The sequence below is a fragment of the Phaenicophaeus curvirostris genome, chromosome 8 (assembly GCF_032191515.1).
Source record: "Phaenicophaeus curvirostris isolate KB17595 chromosome 8, BPBGC_Pcur_1.0, whole genome shotgun sequence".
Classification (NCBI taxonomy): Eukaryota; Metazoa; Chordata; class Aves; order Cuculiformes; family Cuculidae; genus Phaenicophaeus; species Phaenicophaeus curvirostris.
In genome coordinates this window covers 28353197-28373421 of record NC_091399.1, presented here as the reverse complement: position 1 = coordinate 28373421, position 20225 = coordinate 28353197, and the positions used below count along the sequence as shown (strand labels likewise).

Below are 20225 nucleotides of genomic sequence, written 5' to 3'. Positions count from 1 at the left end.
GTGGGTCTCTTCCAACCTGGTTATTCTATGATTCTATGATTCTATCTTTCGTGTAGCCCTTCCAGTGCTCGAGGCTCCTCTAAGATCTCCCTAGAGCCTTCTCCAGGCTGAACAAGCGCACCTCTCTCAGCCTGTCCCCATAGCAGAGGCGCTCCAGCCCGCAGAATCATCTTCACGGCCTCCTCTCGACACATTCCAACAGCTCCATCTCCTTCTTGCGTTGAGGATTCTAGAACTGGACACAGGACTCTAGACGGGGTCTCACAAGAACAGAGTAGAGGAGCAGAATCACCTCCCTCAACCTGCTGGCCACGCTTCTTTGGATGCAAATGAAGATATGGCTACAAGCACACATCACCAGCTCACGATTCAAAGGATGGAGTTTCCAAGCCCCTTTGCTTGCTAGCAATCTCACCAAAGTGAGAGGCTAGATGTGGCTGGGCAAGGATTCCGATATAATAACTCAGTAACAACTAGATAGTTGTTATTAAGCAGGAACTCTTTATTAGCAGTGCTGGATGCGTGGGGGAATCAATCCTCCAAAACCACACATGCCAAGCAAGAAAACTGTGCATCTTTTATAGCACAGATCTATGCATTTTTCATCACCCCACCTCCAAAAAGGTATTCATTCCTTTCCAAAGAGTCATTAACATCTCCACACCCTGTTTACATGCATAGACAATCTGTTGGGTGGTCTGAGGACCCCCTCCTGAAGTCCAAAGATGAAGACTAGAAGTTAGGGAGGTGCAGCCCAAAGTTTGAGAAAAAAAAGACCTTTTCCGCTGGTGTGGTAGTGTGGATTTCTGGCTTCCTTATCTTATCTTGCAAGATGCCTGGGATGCCTGTTCCTTTCGCAGCTGGCCCACCTTTAGATAAACATCCCTCCAGACATATCACTATAGCATAGACAAGCTTAGACAATTGTTATCGATCAAGACACAAATTCAAACATTTGCCATTCATCGGTCCCTCTTTAGGAAAGAAAACATTTTTCAAGACGTGTACCACTATGAGACATCCTAACTTAAAATTTCCACTTATCACATCAATCAGTACCCCAAGTCCTTCTCTGCAGGGCTGCTCTCAATCATCTCACTCCCCATCCAAAGGAGTGGGACCAGCAGGGTGAGGGGAGATGTTCTCTCCCTCCACTCAGCCCTCTTGAGTCCCACCTGGAGTCCTCTGAAGGCCATAGGTCTCCCTCACAGATGAACTTTTCAACTCCCCTTCTTGCTTTTAGATTCCTTGGGCTCCTCTTCAAGGTTGCATCTGGTCCTAGTCCCCATTATCTGTCTTGATTAGATACGGTCACGTTCTTTCTACCTGCAACCTTGCTAGAAGTCCTCACGTAAGCAAAACTATCCAGGCACAGGGTAGCTATTCAAATTAATCCTAAATTTTAGTTCTAAAATCACAAAATCTCTACATAATAGTCAAATATATATAATAGGTTAGCCACTTATAACGAATCATTTCTTCCTTCACTTGATAGGAGAGGTGTTCCAGGCCTCTGAGCGTTTCTGCAGCGCAGAAATACAACTCCCAGCATGCCTTCTGAACCAAGCCTGTAGGCGGCCGCGCGCAGAGCATGCTGGGAGTTGTAGTCCTCCCCGACCCGTCTTCGTTTCCCGGCACCCCCACAGCACGCCGGGTAGAGAAGAGGCCGCGCGCAGGGCACGCCGGGAGTCGTAGTCCACCCGGCGATATTCCCCAGTAGCCCCCGCGGCGCGCCGCGAGCTGTAAGCGGCCGCGCGCAGGGCACGCCGGGAGTTGTAGTCCGCCCGCCGGTGCTTCCCGGTAGCCCCCGCGGCAGGCGGCGCGCGGGGTTCAAATCGGCGGCGGTTGGCGCGGGCCGCGATTCGGTGCTGGCGGGACCGAGACATGGACTCCCGCGTCTGCCGCCTCGTCTGCCCCGGCCGCGTCATCAACATCCAGCGGAGCAACGGTGAGGGGGTCCCGGTGAGGTGGGGGAGGAGGGGAAGGGGTCCCGGTGAGGTGGGGGAGGGGGGGAAGGGGTCCCGGTGAGGTGAGGGGGGAGGGGGGAAGGGGGAAGGTGTCCCGGTGAAGTGAAGGGGAAGAGGGGAAGGTGTCCCGGTGAGGTGAGGGAGGGGGAGAAGGTTGTCCCGGTGAAGTGGGATTCCCGGTGAGGTGGGGGGCGTGGATCCCGGTGGGTTGGGAGTCCCGGTGAGGGGAGAGGGGTGTCTCGGTGAAGTGGAGCTCCCGGTGAGCTGGGGGGGTGATATTCCGGTAAGGTGGAGGGTGTGAATCGCAGTGGAGGGCCCTGGTGAGGGGTGGGGGGTCTCGGTGAGAGGATAAGGGTGTCCTAGTGAGGTCGGTGGGGTGAATCACGATGAGGTGGGGGGTCCCGGTGAGGGGGTGTATATGGAGCACGGCGGGGGGGGCCCGGCCCTGAGGGACAGCACCCAGCCCCGGGCTAAACACCGGCCTCTTCCAGGCGTGGTCCACAAGGCAACGGTGAAGACGGTGAGTGTGGAGCGGTCCATCGTGTCTGTGGAGTGGAATGAGGGTGGCACCACCAAGGGCAAGGAGGTGAGTGAGGGTCCTGCCCTGCCCGCCCCTGTGCCCCCCTGCTCCTTCCCCTGCCCCCAGAAAGTGAATCCCAGCGCGGTGTGTGGGGATCCTGGGGCAGGGTGTAACAGGGCAGGACCCAGTGGGCATGAAACCTGAAAAGCCAGCAAGGGGGAGGTGGGGGTCCCAGTTACACCCATGGCTGCTGGCTCTGATCATCCCCAATCCCAGCGTCCCCAGCTCTGGGGACTGCCTGTTGGTTTAGCAGTGGACGAGTATGGTTGGACTTGATGATGTCAGTGGGTGTTTTTAGTCAAATGATTCATAGACTGGCTTGGGTTGGAAAGGACCTTAAACCCATCCAGTTCCAACCCCCCTGCCATGGGCAGGGACACCTCCCACTGGATCAGGTTACTCAAAACCTTATCCAACCTGGCCTTGAACACCTCCAGGGATGAGGCATCCACAACTTCCCTGGACAAGGGAATCTTTGCATTGGTGTAAAACAAACACTCTGTGAGGATGGGACGTGGGGAGGAAAGGGAGCCTGGGGTACTTAGGGTTGATATGACTGAAATCCTGCTACTGATCAAAATCTTCTGTGGTACCTGAGCAAGTGTGCTTGTCCTGTCTGTTTTTCTGGAGACCGGTACTCTAGGATTCAGTTGAAGTCTTAAAGTTGATGTGGGTTTTTCCAAATGGGATTTTATGCTGGTTTTGGGTGCGCGTGCAGAATTTGCAGATTTGGACATAATTATTCTCCAAACTCTGTGTCTTATGATACTAAAACTCTGTGAAGGTAGTGAAAAATCCACCAAACTGTCCCATATGCTTGTATACACACTGTGTATATACATTGGTGTATTGTCCTATCCACACATACGCGTTTCTGAGCTAATGCACTTTCTGACTAAACATTTGTTTAAATATACTTCTCATGTTAGAATGTGGCATCTTGGTATTTGACAAGAGCTCACCTACTTGTTCTTGCTCTTTTTATGGGACTCTCATTTTGTTTAAGCAACTTAAAAGTTAATTGAGAACTCAAGAACTTCCTGAAGTGGCTCTTGGGTGGCTTTGTTGGTGAATTCTGGTGCAAGCTACTGTGACACCAGAGTTTTTGTGTACGCGTGCTTCCAAACCATTCTGCAGGGTTAGATTTGAAAAACTGAACTGAGAGCGCCACTGTCTTTTGCGCTTGAGCCTGCCCTTGGCTGCCTGCCCCTCATCGCTCCCCTGCCCTGCGCCAGGGCGCTGCTGAACGGGGTGAAGGCAGCATTGTGACTTTGCTGAAGGTCAGGTGGGAGGTGGTAGCTTGCCCTAGGTTGCTTGCAATAGGAAGTGAAGATGCAGGTGAATTGACTTGTGGATTAAATGCTGAATCCTTCATTTCCCAAAGTCTAAGTAGCTCTTTGAAGTTTATTTCAGTAAGTGCAGTCACACAGTAAATGCTTAATGCTCTCCTAGCACAGAAGTCGCAGAGCGTCTGAGATTTACTAAGATTAGCAGTCAGAGATTAAAGCAGCTGATGCCAAATGTGCTTTTCCTGTCTCTTGAGAAGTGCTCTATGGCACCTGCAGAGCTGTGTGATGTTTGGTAGATGAGGGTAAACAGCTTAACTAGCACATTTCTTCTAGCATATTTGGACATATGAGACTGCTCAAACGGAATACGAACTACTGTCTTGCCCTTCCAGGCAATTTTAACTTAATATTTGGCAGGCAGTGAGTCAGGCTTGTTTGCCCGTGCTGAAAGTCAAGGTTAAAAAAAAACCATTAAATGGTAGCAGCAACTTTCCACTCTGTATAATCCTACTTTTGCTCTTGTAGATTGAAATAGATGATTTGATAAAAATAAATCCTGAGTTATCAGATGAACCACCTGCTGCTGATGTGAAAGAGAACTGTCCTTTGCGAGAAAACATAACTGTACAGGTAAGTGCTTTAAAGTGATTTTGTCTCTTAAGCGTCAACAGTGTAGGTCTTATTACAAATGATGCCGTTGGTCTATTAGTTTAATACCTCTTTAACTTCTCTTTTCTGTTATAGTTAACTTTGGTCAGAAATTCGTGTATTAATATTGTCTTGAAGTGCTATGCTAGGTGCTTGCAGCTTACTCTGATTACTTACAATGCTCATTGTTTTTCTCTTTCTTTTTTTCTTTGAGAAGCAAAAGCGTAGAACAACTCTTTCAAAAATTCCTGCTCCACGAGAAGGTGAGAAAATGTTTTCTCTGTTTCTCTGTGAAATGGCGGAGGGCTTTCATAATCTACTTTATTGCATTATAAAGCTGCTTATTTAAGCAATGTTAGTAAAAATCGTATTTCTTACCAACATTTTGGAATCCTGAGTGCAGAAACTCTGTGAACAGATTGCTGTCCTGTTCCTGTGAGCTGGGGTTTGTTGACATGTTGCCCTTTTCTGCAGCGTTGCTGTAGTTGTTCCTTGATGCTGCTTTAAATGTCACCAGGCAGTTACTGTTGCAGTGAGTTTTAAAGTTTCCTACAGAGTTTTGCAAATGTCACAAACAACAAAAGGTAAGTGGCAGTTATTGAGATTAAGAATGTCAAAATGAGAGTGGAAAGGGCAAGAAAGAAGTAGCAGTGACAAACGGATGTCTCTTCTTCAAATAGTCTCCTTAGAAAATAAGAAGAGCTTTATCCTTGGAGACATTTCAGACCAGCCAGCTGGGATGCTGTAGCTCGGTGATTGTGTGTCAGGACAGTGTTTTGAGCAAAGTTGGAAGAGAAGATGGAGATGTCAGTGTGGGATTGCTAAGAAATTGTTTTTCTTGGGATGGCAGGAGTTAGAAAACTTGAGTTTTCAGTTTTAGTTGACTCAGATTTTTGAAATGCAAGTGGCAGCATTACAGGTCTATTTATAATACACTTCCCTGATGCTGAAGTTGAATGGTTGCTAATTTAATGATTCCTTAAAGTGCTTAGTCAGAATTTGTGCTTTTCCAAGCAATTGATCTGTAAACAAAACAGCTGGGCTTGTCTGGCCTCTTTTGTATGTGATGAAAGACAGGGAATCTGGTACCAGAAGATAACAGTACAAACTCCTTGCATTGGAGAGGCAGGCGTAGACCAAAATGTTTAATGTGTCAACAATTGTTCCATACTAGATTATCCTGATCATCTTCAAATCCAGAGAGTTCCCTAAATTTCGTGAACTGACAAGGAAATGATGTGGTAAAGTCAGGCCTGTTATTAGATACGTCAGTTCATGGAGCTGGACAGCCAGCTTTAAAAATAAAGGTGTTTTAATCCATTTTCCGTCATCCAGATTGATCGAAGTTTGTCCTCATAGAGGTTACAGTTTTCCTGAAGTACAGAATCTAGTTGCATATCTGAAATATCTGTTGCCTTTCCTACTGGCACTGAAGACCTGCTCAGAGTGCAAGAGTGAAGCAGTGTTTTCAGTATTCATCGAATATGATTACGTTTTAGCTTGCTAAACCCCATGAGTGTCCATGACTATCAGTTCTGTTGCAAACTCAGCTTTTTAACTGCTGCAGTGCAAACATTGGCTTCGGGTTTTGATTCTTGGACTAAACAAAAGATCAGGAGATGTCTGTCTCCATCTCATTCAGTGAAGTGAGAGAAGCAGAAGCAGTGCTTTCAGAATTAATCACGGAACAGATGTTGCCTCAGTCCTCTAAATGAATAACAGTTTTGGAGGGGGAGTGAATATTCTCATGTACAAGAAGTGCTTGAATCAAACCTATTTAGATGCAGCAATTTCTCCAGCTGGTGCGCCTGTCCAGGAGCATGCACTTACCAAAAAAGTGCTGCTGAGTTTTTGTGGCGAGATCAGGTCTGGGTATGTGTGACAAGAGCAAATGAAATAAAATGCTATCTCTGAGTATAATAAAATTGGTGCTTTTTGTTCCCAAAGCTGCAGCAGCGACGCCTAATGTCTCTGCACCTGGGCAGAAGACTCCAGGTAAAGAGTTAACAGATACAAGCACTGAATTTCATGGGTATGGTTTAAAAGAACTTGATCCAGAATTGAAATTCTTCTTTGGTCTAAAACCAACCTGCTGCCCTTAGCAAGCAGTGATTAATTCTGGATAAATTCTTGTGGTTGCTAGATGTGAAGTCAATTCTAGCTTTTGTATCACACTTCTGTTTTTTCATCTCAGACTTGCTTTCTTTACAAATCTTTTGAGGTGTATCTTGCAATCCCTTCCCTAGGAAGTTTTGCAGTGGACTTGGTCTTAGTGAAACAAGTATCTTGGCACGTGACAACGGAAAGTGCCTACAAAATGACAGTTTCCAAAGATTTACTGTAGTGACTGGGTAGAGTCTTTTAGCTGAATTTAGTGCTGTTGGGCTGCCACTGCACTGTGTGCTGTGCTCCTTCCTTGGTATTAAGGTTCTGGAACTGCCATATTCATGAATCCTTAGTGATCTCTGAAAGATATTCACTGGAACTGGAAATCTGGAATGAACTGTTTGCTTTTCTGTAGTAGGATATTTCACGATTGCTTTTCACCTACTTCCATTGCCTTGTCCTGCACTTGGCTAATGGATCAGAGATATTGAAATGGTCCTTGTAATCACGTTTTGTTCCCCACTGTTCTACACTTTGTGAGCACTTCAGTATTTGCAAATGTCTGAGTGTCTGAGGCATGATGCTGACCTTGAATTTGTTTCCAAAGCTGTGCGTGGCCGCTCCCGATTGTCTGCTATCACAGAAACTCAGTGCAGCGCCCAGCAAAATGAGATGGTGGTAGATTCCTGTGCTTCTACACAAACCAGAAACAATTCATTGATTCCTGGTGAGTGGAGAAAGAACCCAGTGAGTTATTGCTATAGAGTAAGATGCTTTGTGTGCATTGAATTAGGAAAACTTCAAATCCTATGAGGAAGAGCAACTTCTAGCCCTTCTTATATAAAACAAGGGAGACTTCGAGGTCTGTCACCATGTAAATATGCGGGGCTTCTACCTGAAGGAGTTTTCAACTGACTTGGGGAAACAGTGTTGTTGAAGAATGTGCTTTATTAGCCAGAGAGCCACTGTTGTGCATGTGGGTGGATGTGGTATCTGTTCAATGCCATAGAGGTATTCACAGGGCTAGAGTAGGAAAAGAATTGCCTTAATCCTGCAGACAACGTGCTCTGTAACTATACTGGTGGTAGTTTTAACTATAGTGGTCGAGTAAACCAAGAACTTGAGCCTATTTGAATTATGAAATTGTAGTTATTTATCTTTACCAGACCTGCCCTACAAATAGCTGAGGGCATGCCTTGTGTATTAAGTTCTGAAATAAGAAGCTGGTTACTAAATTCTTGCCTAGTTGGTGTGGCCTTGATTTGTAGCTTTGAGTAAAGGTTGGTCATCGTTAAATGATTTAAAAATCTATTTGCACATTTCCCACAGCTTTTAGCAGTTCTCTCTCTCCTGATCCCAAATTGGAGTTGAGGAAAGCCTGTCGTCTGAGAGGCTTTACAAGTTACAAAATTATTCTTGATTTTTGGAGATCTAATTATTGGTTTTCTTTCTGCAGCTCGCCGGACCAGGGCTAGCAGGCTGAGCTATGCTCCAGAACCCTCGCTACCGAATGTAAACGGAAATACAGAGGATCATCAGCTGGCTGCTGCAATGACCTCTTCAGTGAGCCCAGGTACCAGGGAGCAGTGGGTAAGACCGGGCTCACCAGTCAGCGGTTCATCACTATGTGACTGCTGCTCTGTATACTCGGAGATGAAAGCTTTGAAAAGGTGACTTTGGCATTAAGACTGACTGTCTTGAGTATTATTACAAATGTGCAATTCTGTTCTAGCAGTATCACCTCAGAAATGCTGCCTTTACTTTAGAGTAGTAGTGTGGCTTGCTAGGCAGTTTCTGTATCAGGTATATCTGGTTTGGGAAGGAAGCGCTGCAAAAATGAATGACTTCTTCTGAAATGGTTGCTTCCTATACAAATTAGTCTGTCAGCAGCCTGGAAAAGCTGAAATATTGGTGTTGTGCTCAAAACCCAATATGAGAATCTAATCAAGGGAATATTTGTATTTTATCTAGTTCGGAGAAAAAGTAACATTGTAAGAGAGATGGAGAAAATGAAAAATAAGAGAGAAGAAAAGAAGGCTCAAAATAGTGAAATCAGGACAAAACGTGCACAGGTGGAGTACTCTGCACTAAATTGTTATGGGGAAAATCTGTAGGGTAGTGTGTCACAATAGTTCTAACAAACATTTTGGACAGGCTTTGTCTTTGCAAAGCTGTATATAAGGAAGGATTGATTCTCATTTCAGAAAGTTCTGAATGTGGCCTTTAAGTGAAATATTCTAATTGTATCCAGCTGATTGTTTAGGAGGCTGGAGGCTCTCTTGCTGTCACAGATTCATTATCCTCACATCCATGTTTTCTCCATGCAGGAAATGGACAGCAGCTGTCCAAACTGGGAGTTTGCACGGATGATCAAGGAATTCAGAGCAAATCTAGACTGCCATCCAATATCTATAACTGACCCTGTAAGTAAATATTGAGGCTACTGACTGCAGCCTGCCTACAGGCTTCTTTATTTTGTACTGAAGAACTTAACATCTGAGCAATGCAGTGCATCGCTGCACCTCAGAAATGATCCAAGCATGTTGTGGTCTTGAGGCACCTGATGGTGCGTGGGAGGGCACTTGCCTCCCTTATTTAGGTCAAAGTTGCCTCTTGTTACTTTGCATACATCACTACAATACATTACATACATTACAATTTGATAATTGTCATGCAATGATTTGTGTGGTAACATCAGCTTTTTTCAGAGCTTTCTAAGTGGCCTGTTACACAGTACCTTAGCATGTTGTAGGTGTAGGTTAAAATAGACTCTTGCCCTTTAACAGAAAATATTATATGCAAGTCATATGTTAAGTTATTTTAAACTATGTCAAAATGTGGAAGAGAAGTAGTAGAGGTCAAACAAGAAAAAACAGGCTTGGTTGATATCTTCAGTAATTATGGACAAAGCATTGTTTAATATCTGAGAATAAGTAGTCCTTGTCTAGCGGAAGCCTTATGGTCAGTGAGAAATGTGATGGCATTTAAGTTCAAACTAGGAACTAGGTTAGAACACGAGGTGATTTATGTGCCTGCACCCTATGGTGATGAGAACCAGCTGTTTGTATATGTACCACTCCACGACAGAAGAGCTTCTTGTCTTTCTGCCTCACCAAAGGGAACATGCACTTTCCCAGACTCAACTGATAGGTAGCTGTGCTGCAAAAATAGCTAAACTTGCTGCAGCAGTAAAGAACTCTAGGTCAAAAAATACCTCTGTGGTAAATCAAAATAATAATCTGCCTGAATTTGACCATAGTTGCAGCATTGATATCACAGATTTTGCTGGAAAGTGGCCAAGGACTGAACTTCCTTCTAATTCTGATACAGAATGTTTGTGGCACTTTCTATAGCATGGCAGCATTTCCCCCTGGTATGCACAAGCATGCCATGTAAAGGTCAATTATTTGTAGTGTTTCTTTTGCTCTGAATGGATTTTAGGACTTTCATCCCTATGTGAGTGGGTGTGGTCAATAGCAGAGGCAACTCTGATCATCATATAGAACAGCAGATGTGAAGGAACATTGGATCTTTCTCTCTAATGCTAAGTAGGTTTCAAGTGGGAAATAATTGCTTTCTTTTTCTTTTAGATAGAAGATCATAGGATTTGTGTCTGTGTGAGGAAGCGCCCTCTTAATAAACAAGGTGAGTGTACTGACAAAGCACCTCTATCTCGGAGCAGTTTCATTGCTTATTCTCGTTAAACTGAGGGTCTTTTCTGTCAACAGAACTTCTGAGAAAGGAGTGTGATGTGATTACTGTTCCGAGCAAGTGTGTCTTGCTGGTGCATGAGCCAAAGCAGAAAGTGGACCTAACAAAATACCTTGACACCCAAGCATTTAGATTTGACTTTTCATTTGATGAATTCTCTTCTAATGAAATGGTATACAGGTAATGCTTTCTTCTTGCTGGGAATGACTTTCAAGATAAAAGCATGGAGCTATGACTAGATGGCATCCTGGCTTAAAGAAACTGCTACCTGAAATAAATGTTAAAATCCTTTTTAGAGGAAACCAAAGGACTGAAATAAAAAGCTTATTTTTGGCATGGTGTTGTTGATTTCCTATGGATTAGCTTTTATTTGCTGCTTTAAGGAACACTGATGAAGCGGGGCATGAAATCATTGTCTTGACTGTCTTTTACTTTCTGAATATCCAGGTTCACTGCTAGACCTCTTGTAGAGACCATCTTTGAGGGTGGGAAGGCGACATGTTTTGCATATGGTCAGACAGGCAGTGGCAAGACACATGTAAGTTATTCTAGCTTTATCTGAAGTATTTTAAAGCTCATTGATGTTGATTACGAGTAGGATTGTATAAGAAATTGGAACATTGGTTTTATTGTCTTAAAGTGGGTATTTTGCCAGTTGTTAATCCTCTTTTTCTGTAGCTTTGTTTACTTTTGTCCTTTGAGACTGTGAGGAAAATGCTGCTAAAATAACCCCACAGATGATTTTTTTTTAAGACTCAAGATGTCCTGGTGTTAGCGCTAGTCATGGCTGTTCCTTGCCTCAAACAGCTGTTGTCTGGGGGGCTGTTGGCCTGTATCTGAGACAAAGGCTGTTGTCTGTATTGTGCTTTGAGCTTGGAGGCATTCCAAACATTTTAGCAATTATATGAGAATAAGGCTCTTGTTGCACATAAACATTTAAGTGATCTGGTATTGTCTGTGAAGTGAGCAAATTCGTGTATTTGCTTTCTAACCACTCCTTCGAATCAAGCTGCAGTTTCAAAAGACCCCAAGGTTGTGTTCTGCTTCAAAGGTGATCTGCTCTAAGTTTTGAACAGCTGTACTCTTCCTTCTGGAAACTATAGGGAAGGAAAGTGGGAAATTCTTTCCTTAAAGCATGATAGTGGAGTCAAATCTGTGGTCTTCTGCATGAGGCCTCTACCTCAAACTGCAGTGATCTCAGCTGGACTAGGCTAGCCTGCCAGTTTGAGTAATCGAATAGCTGCTGTCGTTCCAGTGGTTTAGCCTATTCCAGAGGCAAGTTTGGGGCTAGAATCTCCTATCATTAGCGCTACAAAGTGATCTATTCTCAGGGCTAAAATGAGGGAGTCTGACTTTTTTTGTACCACAACCTAACCTCTGGCCTTTTCTCTTCAGACTATGGGCGGAGACTTCTCTGGGAGAGCACAGAACGCCTCAAAGGGCATATACGCTTTTGCATGTAAGTTGATTTTTTTTTTAGATACAAAAATCAAATGAGTGTTTCTAAAATAAGATCTGGTTTAGTGTGGCTATCTATCTTTTACTAGAAATGTTTTAAAAGTGTTTGTGTTTTCAGTAAGAAGCAGTGGTGTTTTGTTGCAGGAGGTATGATTTCTTTTCAGTTTCACAAAATATTTTCCATCCATCCTGTAAGCTTCTAGATCCACACTTCACCAGAAGTCGGTTTTGAGGCAAAAAGATGACATTTTCTCATTTGGCATTTGCTGGACTGAACTTTCTAATTCTGATTCTTCTATTTTGCTTTTGCCTTACACTAATGATTGGACTCAATGACCCAGTGGGTCCTTTCCAACCTAGTAATTCTATGAGTCTAAGGACTGTGTTTGGAAAGGCCCGGTTTGAATGCAGCACAACCCCACCTATTCCTGTTATAAAGCTTGTTATACAGAAAGCCCGTGAATGTATGTTCTGTTTCTTGTGAGCATTAGATGCAAAAAAAACTGGCATGTACAGAATTATTTCAGCAAATGTGCTTAGAAGCCCCTCCTTGATCTAATACCTAGAAAACACCACAAACTCAGACTTCCTCTACATTCCCTTTAGAAAGGCATATTGTGAAACTGGCCCATGTAGCAGGGCAACTGTTTGCTTGTCTCTGAAAATGAGTTGTGACTGGCCCTGAAGCAAAGCGTTTGCTTTCTACCTCAGTTTCAGAGTCTGAAGCCTAATTGTGAGAAGCTGCACTGGATTCAGCCAAAAGGTCAGCCAGTCTGGTGTGTTGTCTTCAAACAGCAGCAACGCCGAGGCTCAGGGATGAGCGCCTCCTAGGCTGTCAGCAAGAAGTGCTTGAAACAAATACGTGGTTTCTTTCTTTCAGGGCTGTCCAAAACAATACCAGATTCCAGTGTTCCCCCAGATCAGTAAGGACTGCTGTCTGTGGGTGACGTTAGCAGTAAAAACTTCCATATCGCCCTGTTCTAGGTCCCTGGATGTGAATGCTGCTGAAACAGCTCTCCAGACGGTCATGCAGCACTACTTGTTCCCCTAGCATTTGGTTAGGACGACTGTCATTCAGCTGCAATATGGCTGCGCAACATTTGGAAGTCAATCAAATGGCAACCAGAATGTGTTTTAAACTAGTTAACTAAACTCCTGTCTTTCCTCGCCAGCACAAGATGTCTTCCTCCTTCTAAACCAGCCCAGGTACAAGAATCGGGACCTGGAAGTCTATGTGACTTTCTTTGAAATATACAATGGAAAGGTAAGACTTAAATCTTGACCTGACTTCTTTGGCTGAATGCTGCATAAACACCTGTGAGGCTTACCAGTTTCTACAATTCTATATAGCCTGTTGTTGATGTATTTGAACTTGAATTGGAAGGCTATGTTAGAGGAGCTGTTTCTATATAGCCTTCTATAAAGCAAGAGCAAAATACTTACAAGGAGGCCTTGTTCAGATTTGCCTTAATCTTCTTGCCTAAATATAGGTGTTTGACCTCTTGAATAAGAAGGCAAAGCTTCGAGTGCTGGAGGATGGCAAGCAGCAGGTCCAGGTTGTTGGTCTACAAGAACGACAAGTCAACTGTGCTGAGGATGTCATCAGAATGATTGAGATGGGCAGTGCCTGCAGGTTTGATGCCTTAAAACCAATAAAAGTTGTCCTGTTTTACCTCCATGTCTACAAAAAATATGTAATGTCTTTAGCCGGTGCTTTGAGACTTAAACAGGAGCTTGTTGTCCAGTAATAGGTGGGCATTGAGCAGCATCTCTTCCCCAGAGAATGTCAGAGTTCATGGTTCACATGACCTTGTGTAGGTCCCAGAAGAGAGAAACTATTTGCATGAGGAGATAGCTGCCCTGGTGCCACAGGTGAACTGAGCAGTCTAACTCCTAGGAGTATCAGCTAGTATACAGGAGAGCAAGTAGCTCCCTGTGGGCTTGTAAGATCAAGGAAGAGCAGCTGGCATCAACGTACAGTTGCAAAAATGGTTTGGCTTAACTACAGGCCAGATGAGCTGTTCCAATGGCAACAAAAATGCTGCGTGTCATTCAGGTATCTTGTCTAAAGAATCCTTGAGAGCAGGTGCCAAGGCGCAGCCGTAGGCTTGGCTCAGCATCCTGCCAGGAAGGCTGTGGCTGGGGTAACACTACCATTGTAGTGGCATCTTTAATCAGGAGCTAAAATCTGTATTACTAAGTCTTATCTGTCTCAGTTAAGCTGCAGCTGCTGTGGAAACATTACTAGGCAAATGGGAACTCCTTAACTTCTTTGTTACACTGCATGCACAGATATGCATATCCAGCACTCTGCTGTACATGCTTTTTTGGCTGACAATTCAGCCAGGAACTGTTGAATATTTCAGATTCCTGCCTTGCTTTGACGGCCTCCCTCCTTCTCCTCCAGCAGCAGGGATGCAGAAGTGAGTCTTGTGGGAAGTGAATCTGCTAGACTTCTCAGGGAATGATAGTGAAAGTCACAGGGACATTTATGATAATGCCAAATGCTCCAGTCTGTCTTGTAGGGGTGGGGCAGATACAGTTGCACAACAGAGGTACAGAGCCAAGACAGCTTGGCTGGAGAAGGGGATTTACCATGATTGCGAAGTGTTAGCACAGCTAATGCTCTTTAGTGGGAGCTTGGCTGAGCTTACTGTGTAATGGCAGATGCATTAGGAAAACGACACGCGAGCTGCTCTGAGGCAGGGATGCTGTGGTGTAGGCTTGTCTTCCAGCTCCTAATGCACGTAAGGCCCTAGTAGTCAGAAAGTCATTCCAATGTAGGCTGACCGAGTTGAGCCAGGCAGACTAAATAGTGGCCCTGTGCTCTTATCAGAGGTAATTCCATAATTCATGCAAACCTGAGTGCATGGGAAGAAAACGAGAGAGATAAGTAACTTAATTGAATGGCTGCAGATCTTGTCTTGTGCTGTCAGCATCTGTTGCATCTTCTGTGACACGGTTCTGATGCTTGTTTGCATCTTTGCTGCAGGACATCCGGGCAGACTTTTGCAAATTCTAGCTCTTCCCGGTCACACGCCTGCTTCCAAATCATACTACGCCAAAGACGGAAACTGCTTGGCAAATTTTCTTTGGTGGATCTGGCAGGAAATGAGAGGGGTGTAGACACATGTAATGCTGATCGGCAGACACGAATGGAAGGTGCAGAAATCAATAAGAGCTTGCTGGCTTTGAAGGTGAGATGTAGCACTGGGGACTAATAGTGCTAATCAACACATCAATTCTGTTCAGCTCTGGGGTTATCTGTTCCCTTGTTTTCCAGTGGAAGGGAAAAAACAGCCCAAAAGATTGTAGTTTAGTATATGAATAACCTGAAAATGGTGTATAATTTCCCTTTAAAATGTTTCCAGGAAAGCAGTGCAGTTTTGTCAGATCAGACACTGGTGTACAGCCACTTCAAACATCATTAAAGGTGTCTTTTTTCCATATGATGGATATACCAGCTGTCCTGTGACAGCCAAATGCCTGGAGTATATTTAAAAGGCTGTGAAGTAATTAGGGAGCAATAGAGAGGACTGTTCTCCAGCCTGTGGGGTTTACAGCAACTGGTGATTGACAGCTTGCAGAGCTTGTTTGATAAGAGATGCAGATATTGCATTCACAAGACTCTTTCTTCTTTAGGAATGTATCAGAGCTTTAGGGCAGAACAAATCTCATACCCCTTTCCGGGAGAGCAAGCTGACCCAAGTGCTGAGAGACTCTTTCATAGGAGCAAACTCAAGGACCTGCATGGTGAGTATGCACAAGGCACATGGCAGGAACATACACACTGCTTAGGGGTGCTGCCTGTCTTCTAGACTGTGAGGGGATTTGGAAGTCCAAAAGCTTTGGTTCTCAGCAAAAACATCACACAGTTCCTCCTCGGCTCACCTGAGGAGGCTGAGATCAAGAACTGAGTTTTGCCCAGCAGCAGCAGGACTGCAGAAGTCGCTTTCACACAGTGAATCTACACTATAGCCTCATGTGCTCTCAAAGGGCTTTGCTTTCTGTTGAGGGTGAGGACAGTGGATGCACATAAAGCCAGTGGAAAGCTGGATACGGGGTCAACAGCAGGTCACAGAATCACTAGGAAAAGACCAACACAGAAGGTCTAACAGAATTTACAAAGAAAGATGGACTTGAGTGTCTGGAGTTGAGTGTTTCAACTCTGGCGCTTTGCCCTAATGTGTCCTAGCTGCCTGGTGAGATCTGTTAACATGATCAAAAGTCAGATGTAGGAGTTACTGAGGTCTTCTGTTCTGTTTGCAGATAGCAATGATTTCTCCGGGCATGAGTTCCTGCGAGTACACCTTAAACACTCTGAGATATGCTGACAGGTAATGACCTTTCTGACCTGGGCATTCTAATCTTGTTGCAGAAGCTGTTCTGGCTGCTTCTATTCTGACGAAATGTTCTCCTGTTGTCGCTGCTTGTAAGGCCAATTTAGAGGCTGGTTTTTAGGAACAAATTGTTAGAGCTCTGTTTCATGAAAATAACTTGGGTGTTTTGTGAGACGCAATAGAGATTGTATTAAACTGTGATCATCTGCTTTCCTCAAAGGAATTCTCTCATGCTAGACTTCAGCCTGCTCTGTTTTTTTGTAGGGAGTTTACCCTGTCCTGAGTGGTTACCTCCATGCCCTTTACTTGTTGTAATGCTTTGGGTCCCATATGTAAGTGGTGTGTTACAAAGGTACTTGACAGTGTTGTGTGTTCTCGATGGCCTTTGATATTAACTAACAGGGTATGGCACCTTGGAGGCAAAATCTGAAGGACCTGGAGACCTCAAATGCCTTGAAGCAGATAGTGGGAGTGTTTTGAGTGCCACATGGTTGCCCTTAGCTACCTGCAGGGCAAGGTAGATTGACAGGGACTTAGCACTAGGTTTCCCTGGTGTCCTTGCTGACACCTGGAACCCCTGAGACAGAGCAGTGAGTGCCTCCTGGTCTGACTGACATGCCTCTACACCTCTCCAGTGAGGTGTCAAGTGAAAATGAGACTGACGTTTGGCATGTTAACAAGATGACATTTGCACATTTTGGGCTTGGTGCCTCTCCTTCTTTTAATTTACAAAAGGCTGCTTGTTACTTTCTGGAAAGCATTCTGCTCTCTGAGGGGATGTAAAGTAATTCTTGTCACAAAGCATTCAGGAACCTTGACATATGGCCAGATTCAGTTCTGAATTGCAGTTACGTGTTTCCTCTAGTGTACAATCATTCCTGCTCACCTGAAGCTACAGGACAAAATGCAACATCTGACTTGGTGTGCTTCAGTAAGGTTCTAGTCTTGAGCTGGGCCCGTTGGGTTCTTGGCCCACTGCACAAAGCAAGTTGAAGCTATAAGAAAAGGGGGTATTGGGCTGAAACTTACTGGAAACAATTGTATGACTCTTCTGCAACAGGGATCTCTGGGAAAAATCAACCTTAATCCTTTTCTTTCCATACTAAGTTCTTGGTTGGTCACAACAGACCAAGCTAACAAGTGGAAGACAGCTTCTGTGAAAGGCGTTGCTGGTTTTGTGTACTTGGATATCTCTCTCCAGGAGAGGTCCTAGATGGATACTAACATCTCTCGGCTTTCCTTCCTACAACCATCCTGAGGTTCTGCCCTTGTGAGCTTGGTGGTGATGTGCAGTTTAAGAAACATTCAGCTGTACTTGCTGAGCACCAAATTGATTGCAGTGGCAGTTTTGTGATGTACCCCAAAAACTGATGGAAGAACAGTTTGAGTGACAAACCTTCTTGTTGCAGGGTGAAAGAGCTCAGCCCTCATAATGGAGGTGGTGAAACACAGAATCCCATGGAGACTGACAATGAGGATGCGGAGACCTGTGGAGAAGGCTCGGATCGCGATGTATGTGTGTGTGCAGTGAGCTGAACAGATCTCAAAACTGAGACCAACTTGCTGTTCTTACTTGGGTTGTTTCTTGCAGCTTTCCAAGGATGAGGAGGATGATATCTCTCCGGATGTGTTAGACTTTGATGCTGTGACTCAAATTAATGAACAGGAAGAGAAGGTTGTAGAACAGCTTAGAGAACTGAGACAGGTATGTGGAAGAGGCAAGCCCAGGCTGCGTTCTACGTGTTGATAGCACCTTGCCTTCTCTGAGCCAAGCGCTGTCTGGTAGGCTGTGGGCTGTAATGCAAGATGCTGGAAAGTGGTGTTACTTTTTCTTCAGTGCCAACTTTTTCCAGTGGTTTCCTAAGCAACTGGTTAAGGGGGGCATTTCAGTGCTTTTGGACAGCTGGTTTCCCTTCCCCTCAAATGAGCAACCTCTGCTTGTTGCCTAATGAGCACTGATGGGTACTGCTCTGCAGAAACTCAGCTCTGATTGGTATGCCAGATTTAAAGAAACTAATTGAATTTCTAGAAAGTCAATTTCTCATCACTGTTATCCTTGTAAATATAGAGAATGACAACTGAATTTGACTACCTCTTGGGAATCACGGAGCAACCAGACTATAATCTTGAGGCCTTTGTGAAAAGAGCTAAGCACTTCATAGAGGCGAGCTCAAGAAACTTCTTTTCTGTCAGAGGTATGTTAGTGCCTGTCTCTGACTAGCACTATCACGAATCTTATTTCTTTTTTTTCAAAGATCTGAGAACAATGCCAGCATAATGGTGGGGGGTTGAGCACCCAGTCCTACTGTGTTTGGATCACTTTCCTAGGTGATCAAAGATCTGAAATATCCTGTTGTCTGCACTTCCCAAACTAAAATTTTGGCTCCTAACTTCCACTTGCTTTGCACTGCTGTACAAAACTGCCTTCCCTTGAGCAGAATGCAGTCACCTGCAGGTGCCCTGAAGTCTTGCTGGTTGGTTATATAGTGTACCTTCTGCCTTGGCCAAAAACCAGACTTTGAGGGGTCCCAGTGCTATGCTCTAGGGGTTCATGGGGTATGCCCACAGTTTTCAGTCCTGCGTTCATGGATATCAGGCCTTATACCCATCCACTACCTGCATCTGCCAGGCACATACTGAGATGCCAGGTCTGCCAGTGCCTGCCTTTGGCATGCATTCACATAAGGCATTACTTAATGTGCAACAAAATCCCTCCAACTGCTCAGTTCTGGCCCAGATTGGTGACTTCCTAGCTTGGTGCAGCAGGATGCCAGCTGCCCTTTTCCAGAGCGTGACCTGCCTTTGCTTGGCTGGCATGTCGTAACAGCACCAGGTACACAGGCAGCCCCAGGGTGGGAAGCTACACTGGGAACTGCTACTTCTCCGCTACTTTCACAGTAACTTGGGCTTTGATTGTCACTCTAGCCATTACAGCTGGTATAGTCTTTGCCTCAAATCCTGTGGGGATTTTGTTTTTTAAATGAGGCTGAAAATCGTGGTGTCAAAGTGAGCTGTTAACCTAAAGTAGCAATTATTTTTTAAAAAAAACAACCCCAGCTATCCTCCCATCCCAAATGCACCTGAGAGCTGTACCCCTGCAATCACCGTGGAGGGATAAGAATAAATGTCTTGCTACCTTCTCTGCCTTAGACCAGGGAAATCCAGCCCTCTGGGATGGCTGGATTTGTGGCATCTAGTTTGAACTGCAAACTGCAGGCTTGAAACTCTTAATGAGTGAAAATGAACAAGTACAGCTGAAGAGCTTTGTGGGACCAGGCAGGATTAGATGTTGCCTGAGCAGTTCTTGCAGAATTCACCTCTCTGTGGCCCTTGCAGAGCCCTGCTGAGGGGGTCAGCTGTGCTGGGGTGTTCAGCTGCCTGGTCCGCTTCTGTCACTCCTGCCTTCCTTTACAGAGACCTTGGATGCCCTGGGGGTTGCCATGCAGCTGGAAGAGCAAGCCAGCAAGCAGAGAAGCCAGCAGAGGCCTTAGTAAATACAGCAGAACCTGGTGCACAAGCAGTCTTCTGTCTTGCATGTTTGTCAGTTGTTTGTGTTACTTCTATTTTAAATGTGGTAGAGTGTCTGTGGGTCACACATGCCTGAGGGCAGTGAATGCAGCAGCCTCTCTTTTCACTGCCTGGTATTGGGGTACTCAGTGCTAGAAACACCTGGTGAAAAGCTTGGAGCTGGGGCTGAGTCTGCCAGGTGGGGCTAGCGTCTGGCCCTTTGCTACAGGTAATGGTGGTCTTTAATAGAACCAGATATGTGTGTATAGTTTTCTAGTGTACATATCACTTTTCCTGATGTGCTTGAAGCATTGAAAAACTGCTGCAAGTCTGGCTTTTCTAGAAAGGAAACAGACTATGTAATTGTAAAAATCAGTATTTTAAGAAGTTTGATAAATAAATGTTTCAGAATTGAATTATCTTTTATCTTATAAAATACATTTTTTGCTGATTTTTCTGGTGAAGTCTAACAGCCCCTAGTGACTGGCTGGACTTGTAGAGAGAAGCTGACATCTTGGATGAGGTTTCTTTTTGAGATCTTTACTCTTGTAATGTTTACCTAAAAATTGCTTAAAATAAATTGTCTTAATTTTGAGACCCTGCTGGGAGGAACTTGCCT

At 44.7% G+C, this 20225-nt stretch overlaps 2 protein-coding genes across 4 annotated transcripts in view; one reads left to right on the top strand and one right to left on the bottom strand.

Annotated features, from left to right (window-relative positions):
• RPS8 (ribosomal protein S8) overlaps nucleotides 1-20225 on the bottom strand; it is a 145746-nt gene that overhangs the window by 6828 nt on the left and 118693 nt on the right. The gene's annotated exons all lie outside the window — the stretch shown is intronic.
• On the top strand, nucleotides 1856-20001 carry KIF2C (kinesin family member 2C). Of its 3 annotated transcripts, XM_069862955.1 has the most exons (22): nucleotides 1856-1948; nucleotides 2459-2553; nucleotides 4362-4466; nucleotides 4702-4747; nucleotides 6432-6479; nucleotides 7198-7317; nucleotides 8047-8163; nucleotides 8562-8662; nucleotides 8918-9013; nucleotides 10181-10235; nucleotides 10319-10481; nucleotides 10749-10839; nucleotides 11697-11760; nucleotides 12932-13023; nucleotides 13250-13392; nucleotides 14752-14956; nucleotides 15402-15512; nucleotides 16029-16096; nucleotides 17509-17611; nucleotides 17691-17804; nucleotides 18168-18294; nucleotides 19514-20001. In XM_069862955.1, the coding sequence occupies exons 1-22, from the start codon at nucleotides 1885-1887 to the stop codon at nucleotides 19588-19590; spliced, it is 2205 nt and encodes a 734-aa protein (XP_069719056.1). In that variant the 5' UTR covers nucleotides 1856-1884; the 3' UTR covers nucleotides 19591-20001. The 3 variants fall into 3 exon arrangements, with proteins under 3 accessions (XP_069719056.1, XP_069719057.1, XP_069719059.1); XM_069862956.1 differs by lacking the exon at nucleotides 6432-6479 and having other exon boundaries at nucleotides 19514-20000; XM_069862958.1 differs by lacking the exons at nucleotides 1856-1948; nucleotides 2459-2553 and adding an exon at nucleotides 4007-4138 and having other exon boundaries at nucleotides 19514-19999.